General features: G+C 36.3%; 1 protein-coding gene across 1 annotated transcript in view; it reads right to left on the bottom strand.

Annotated features, from left to right (window-relative positions):
• Positions 1-6,678, bottom strand: part of LOC107689154 (inhibitor of Bruton tyrosine kinase-like) — a 48,001-nt gene that overhangs the window by 25,424 nt on the left and 15,899 nt on the right. The window contains exons 13-21 of the mRNA XM_016487069.1: positions 6,448-6,534; positions 6,278-6,360; positions 5,245-5,282; positions 5,064-5,160; positions 4,876-4,977; positions 3,569-3,686; positions 2,768-2,828; positions 2,567-2,691; positions 2,370-2,482 (exon numbers count right to left, since the gene is read on the bottom strand). Coding sequence (XP_016342555.1) covers positions 2,370-2,482; positions 2,567-2,691; positions 2,768-2,828; positions 3,569-3,686; positions 4,876-4,977; positions 5,064-5,160; positions 5,245-5,282; positions 6,278-6,360; positions 6,448-6,534 — 824 coding nt within the window. The remainder of the gene's footprint in view (positions 1-2,369; positions 2,483-2,566; positions 2,692-2,767; positions 2,829-3,568; positions 3,687-4,875; positions 4,978-5,063; positions 5,161-5,244; positions 5,283-6,277; positions 6,361-6,447; positions 6,535-6,678) is intronic.

Here is a 6,678-nt window from a genome sequence, read left to right as displayed (position 1 = left end):
AACAGTATTTATATAGTTTTTTACCTCTGATTCACCGCAATGTCTGAACTGTCCTGAGCGCGTCCTCGATAGCCGGCGCGTGACGTGTCTTCTTCTTCTTCTTGCTTTACGGTGGATCACAGACTTATAAGTGCATTACCGCCACCTATCTCTCAAATGGACCATTGACACTCCTAATTGAGATTGTAGATAGAGTGTCAATGGTCCATTTGAGAGATAGGTGGCGGTAATGCACTTATAAGTCTGTGATCCACCGTAAAGCAAGAAGAAGAAGAAGACACGTCACACACCGGCTGTCGAGGACGTGCTCAGGACAGTTCAGACATTGTGGTGAATCAGAGGTAAAAAAAACGATATAAATACTGTTCAGTTTCTTGCACAGACCGGTCGTTTCATGTCTTTACACATCAATGTATCGTCACGAGCCACAGGGTTTAATTTGGTTTTGTTTGTGTATGTTTTTTTGACTCTCAAAGCCGTGATTCCCATTCACCTCCATTATAAGACTGACAGACTGCAACGGTTTGAGTTCAAAATCTTCGTTTGTGTTCTACTGAAGAAACAAAGTCACCTACATCTTGGATGCCCTGGGGGTAAGCAGATAAACATCCCATTTTCATTTTTGGGTGAACTATCCCTTTAAAAGCTGCCCCATTTTCCAACACAATATTTGAAAGCTCCTCATGCAATCTGTAATATTCCTCTGGCATGTTCTGCTGCAATTATATGCAATTCATTTCATTTTTATTAACAGAAATGGCAAGTGTCAAAATAATAAATTAACCACAATTGTTTTTGTGATTACAAAAGTTCAATAACTGTATATTATTTATTAAAACAGTAGTAGTAATAATAAGTGCATTTTGCAAAGAAACAGTAGTAGTTTTAATTAAAAAAAAAGAAATAAACATTTAATTAGAAATAATTATATGAAATACATAAACCAGTGTTAATTTAATATAAGTGATATAATATTATAGGTTTTATTAATATTTTGAACTACTTTTTTTAAATTGTACTTTTGTTTAAAGTTTAAGCAATTTTGTTGATTTTGTCATTTTTATTTTGTTTTTTTATATATATGTCTAATTAATTCTTAGGTTTTAGTTTTGGGTCATTTCGTGTCAACTCAACCAGAGGTCCCCAGCTCAAATTTTTGATTTTGCTAATATTTTTTCTGAAGAAAGATGAACATGTATAGTGATGATAGCCCAAATAATAAATGTCATAGATGAATATTTATGGAGTAATCCACTATTTTGCAGAGGGGATTTGGCCATTTTCACCTGAGATTCAGAGCCAAATTACAGGGGGTTAAAAATGACTTTAAAAAGATGGCAGCATCATAATATTATTTTTATACAGAGATTGGAAGGTCTGTTAGTAAAATATGTTGACTTTAGCAATCTTTGTTGTGTTATGTGCCAATGGTGACCATTCAAAAATGGGGAAAGAGCACTTTTCAAGTTTTCCTCCAAAGTTTGCATGCCTGTAACTCGAAAAGTATTAAAGATATACTAATGCCCTTTTAGATATTGGGTCTTAACAAACTTCCCTTTTGGCATCTTCATTTGTAAGGCCCTATGTGGTTCGGTTCCAGAGATAATGGAATTGCAATATGGCTCCAGGAGTAAATTGTTAAATTGTACACATATTCAGTGGTCAAAAACCAAATGTGGGTCATTTTGCAAAAATATGATACTTCTTTTCTTTTAAAGAAGAATGTCTGAAGAACAAATAATGTTGAAACTAGAAATGTATCTTGTTTCCTTCTGTCCAAACAACTGCATTGAACATACCTGTCTGAGTGCCATAAGTATTCTTTTTCCAAAGTTTGCATGCCTATAACTCAAGAAGTATTAAAGATATTGCAATATGGTTTTAGATTCTAGTTCTTAATAAACTTTTCTTTCGGAATCTTCATTTTCAATGCCCTACAATGTTCAGTCCCAGAGATATGGGGATGTCAATGAGGCTCCATATTCAGATAGCCATAATAACTACAATAAAACAAACCTAATCAATTACATTTGATTATTTTATATATTATGTATTATTTTAATACAAGTTAACTTTTATCATTTTAATTAATTCTGTGGCTGCCTTAGAAGTTTGGTGACGCCCACTGGTTAAGAACCACTAATTTAGATGATCAATATTAGTTTCAATATTAGATATGTATCTGTTGCTAGGGTGTTTTATGAGTGGTTGCTAAGGTATTCAGGGATGGTTGCTCACTGGTCCATCTCAAAAGAACTCACCGAGGGATCTGATAATCCTATACTCCCAAGTATAAGCAACAGTGAGAGTGATGCTCTGCTCAAACACAGTTAACTGGAGTGTTTAATATGCAGGCTGAGGGAGCTGACCTGCAGGGGGCGGGCTCTGGATGACATCAGACAGATTGTATCCGCCAGAGCTGTCCGAGCGCCGCCGGGGCTTCCTCTTAGCCCTCATCTTGGCCTTCTTCAGCAGACTCTCGCTAGATTGAACACAGAGAGGACTGAATACAGCTGGACAGTTCTTCATATCCATATAACAGAGTTTCAGCAGGTGGATCTCACACCTGGAGCGATCGGCTTCAGAGCCGCTTTTACAGTCCACAGCGGAGTCCCACTCTCGGTCCTCATAGGCGCTGAGATCCGGAGCGTCGGCGTATGGCGTGATGAGACGTCTCTGCATGGCTGGGATCTGTCAGAGGAGTCTGATGTCAGGATCTCGGAGCAGAGCTTCAATGAAGCAGACAAGAGCGATGATTTAGACTTACCATCCTCCTGTACGCAGCTGTTAGATCCAGGAGGACATCATCGCTCAAGATCTCCAGCGCTCTGACAGACACAGACACATGAGCAACATCTGTTAGTTTTAAGTAGGAAGAAATTAATAGTTTTATTGATCAAGGATGCATTCAATTGTTGACAGCAAAGACATTTATCAGGGTTTCCATTTCAAATAAATGCTGTTCCTTTGAACTTTCTATTCATCAAAGAATCCTGAAAAATAAAATGTTTCACAGTTTTCAGAAAAATATGAAGCAGCACAACTGTTTTCAACATTGATAATAATCAGAAATGTTTCTCGAGCAGCAAATCAGCATATTAGAATGATTTCTGAAGGATCATGTGACACTGAAGACTGGAGTAATGATGCTGAAAATTCAGCTTTGATCACAGAAATAAATTATATTTTTACACATATTCACATAGAAAACAGCTATTTTAAATTGTAATAATAGTTCACAATATTACTGTGCTTTTCACTGTGTGTTTGAAACCTTGGTGAGCAGAAGAGACTTCTGCCAAATACTTATTTAATCACTCTATTTCCTGGGCATGTAATTTCTCTGCGATTCATACAAGAATGTTTTCCATTCACAATGCTTTAACTTGTATTACCCCAAAGAAGTGAAAGTTCAACCTCCTATACCTTATTTCTAAAATATAACAGAGCTGAACACAAGCAAATTCAAGGTTAAGAGTAAACTGAGGAAACTCTTGCAAGCTATCAGGCTTAACAGATGTGAGATGTAATAGATTTATGCAGCAGGGTTTAATGGTCTGGATCTCACCTGGACTCCAGCAGTGCCGTCATGTTGAGGGCGATGAACTGCAGGCAGGACAGTTTGAGCTGATCAGCGTTGAACACTGTGGCAAACTCCAGCAACTCTGCTGCGTTCTTCAGCGTCACTGCACACAATACACCGACACTGTAAGATTTTGGACTCTGCATAGTATATTACATGCAATGCAATAATAACAGTCATTTCAAGTGAAAGAAAAAAGTTCAACGGTTATAGTTACTTTTCCATACTATTCAAAATATCAAGATCACCTTTCATGCAGTGTGTAACACAGCTCTAAGTGAATGAAAACATCCTGCAAAGTTTTAAATCTAAAAGTACCCCGTGCATAGAGTTATTGTCTCTCAAAAGAAAGAGTCGACTCTGAATCATTGAAACGAGTCGTTTTTAAAACGAATCCCAAGCCGTTTCATCTTGAGGTCAACATGAAACATTAGCATATTGTCCACAAAGCAGCACTGCGCTCACAAACGCTGCTTTATCAGGCATCACAGGCGAGATGAAATGAAAATGAGACCAATTGGACCAATCACCGCAGATTAGCGTCACGCAAAGGAGGGGTTTGGAAAAATGAATCATTGAGCGAATCGTTTGGGAGTCGTTGAGCAAGTAAGGTAAAAAATAAATGCATATTTTAAGACAATGGAAGTGTTTTTTGACCTTGCCTGCATGTCAACCTGTTGTTGGGGACTCTCAAAACCAAAATATGGACCTTTCATTACCCATAATAGGGGCACTTTAATTAGATATCGTGTATTACAATTTTTCTGAAATTATATCTGACATTTTTAACAGTCAAAAACTGGTATTTATTGTCGGCAACAAGATTTTTGGCAACATTTAAGCTGCTTTTTTTTCCACTCAATGAAAGTAAATGAAAACAAGAGCAGATGAGCATTAAAAACAACAATATGGCCTACACGACCGTTCAAAAGTTTAGGGTCAGTAAGATTTTATTTATTTTTAAGAATTAATTACTTAAGATACTTTTATTCATCAAGGATGCATTAAATTGATTGATCAAAAGTGAGCAAAGACATTTATAAGACTGGAGTAATGATGCTGAAAATTCAGCTTTGATCACAGCAATAAATTACATTTCAACAGATATTCACACAGAAAACAGTTCTTTTAAATTGTAATATTTCAGAATATTACCATTTTTACTGTATTTTTGATCAAACAAATGCAGCCTTGGTGAGCAGAAGAAACTTCTTTCAAAAATATAAAAAAAATAAAAATTTTTGAATGAGTGTGTATATTTTCTGAAGTCACATGACAGACTGTAGACGTACGGTTCTCAGTGATGGCGACCTCACAGATCTCCTTCAGCCTGGTGATCAGCAGCTGATCCGCCACCACCAGCACGTTACACACGAACTCCACATTCACAGACTCTGAGATATAAAGACAGACATGGATTACACCCGTGAAAGGAGGAAAGCCAGGTAATAACAGCAGAGCACAAAGTCTGGGGTGTTACCTCTGACAGTGGGAGACTCGTCGGTGTAGATGTACTCCAGAATGGCCTGCAGGACCTCAGAGGTGGTGGGCATATCCAGCGCAGTGCAGCTGGTGGCCTGAAGAGGGCAGAAGACATTCAGATGAACACAACAGTTCCAGTTCAGAGAGACATGCTGCCGCTTCATGTAATTTCATTTTACCTCAATCCAGGGGCTGCCCAGCATACTGTTGAAATACTCTGTAGAAATAAAAGAATCAAAATTAAATCCCTCTTATTCAAATATGATAATTAATCTATACCTTGTTTATGTGAAACACACATGAAGAATGTCCAAGCTGCTAAATGAAGGTGAATAGAGACTGTCAAGCGCTTAAAGATCATACAATTAAGGATTTTCAGCAAGAAACAAACAAGTTATGGGTTAGTTTTAGATTTTCTAGTCATTTCTACTCATTTTCAAATATCACTGTCTGAAAAACTGCAGTGGAGGCATTCTAAAAAAAATCTTAGTTTTGGCTTCAATAAGGTCAAAGCAGTTTTAAAATGACCTTAAGCAACATTACTGATTATTATATTACGATGTTGAAAACAATTGAGCTGCTTCATATTTTTGTGAAAACCGTGACATCTTATTTTTCAGGATTCTTTGAATAGAAAGTGCTAAATAACAGCATTTATTTGAAATAGAAATCTTTTCTAACATTATAAATGTCTTTACTGTCACTTTTAATCAATTTAATGCACCCGTGCTGAATAAAAGTATTAATTAAAAAAAATCATACCGACCAGTGTTACTGTCGTATCAATGATAATATATTTATATCGTTTTTAATGAATGAATGTTAACATTCATTAATAATTTAAACAATTCTTTAATTTATTCAATTATTATTTATTATTGTTTCCATTTGAAATTTTAGACAAAGTTTTAGTAATTTCGTTATGTATTTTTGTAATTTTGTATTATTTTTATGTCTATCGTTTTTAAGCTTTAGGTATTTCTATTTCAATAAACTAAATGAAAATAAAAAATGTTGCACTGGCAAGAAGCTAAAATAACTTTTTTTTTTCAGTCAATGTTTAATTTGCTTCATGAAAATGCTTGTCTTTAGCCAAAAAAATAAAAATAAATGGTGCAAAGACATATTTTCAACGCTTCAATGTTCAATTGAATCAGTCTGAATAAAGTCTACTGCAGAGGACACAAGTGTGAAATAAAACATTGATCTCACCCAGCCGAGCACACAAGACGCATTTATGACAGGGAAACTCTTTGCCGTCCTCCGAGCGCAGCGTGACATCACAGAGGTACGAGCTGAGGACACACAATGAGAAGATCTGTATTCGCAGCCAATGAAAGAGTGTATGACCTCCATTGATGCTTCAACACAACAACACGCACCATTTTTTCTGGTTGAATCGCAGCTTGTTGCCCGTCTTCTTCTGCACCACACTGATCTTCCCATTTTCAAACTTCACCCCATCAAGCCTAGTCATTCATAAGATACTTATTATTTAGCAACCAGGACACCTTGATGAATTACAGCAATAGCCAATAATAACCCCTCATTTACATACAAAAATACTGAAAGTACAGCAGCAAAAACAACTCAGGCCATCCAAGATGCAGGTG

Source organism: Sinocyclocheilus anshuiensis, unplaced genomic scaffold, assembly GCF_001515605.1.
Source record: "Sinocyclocheilus anshuiensis isolate Anshui unplaced genomic scaffold, SAMN03320099.WGS_v1.1 scaffold737, whole genome shotgun sequence".
Lineage (NCBI taxonomy): Eukaryota > Metazoa > Chordata > Actinopteri > Cypriniformes > Cyprinidae > Sinocyclocheilus > Sinocyclocheilus anshuiensis.
This window is presented reverse-complemented; position numbering and strand designations above follow the sequence as displayed.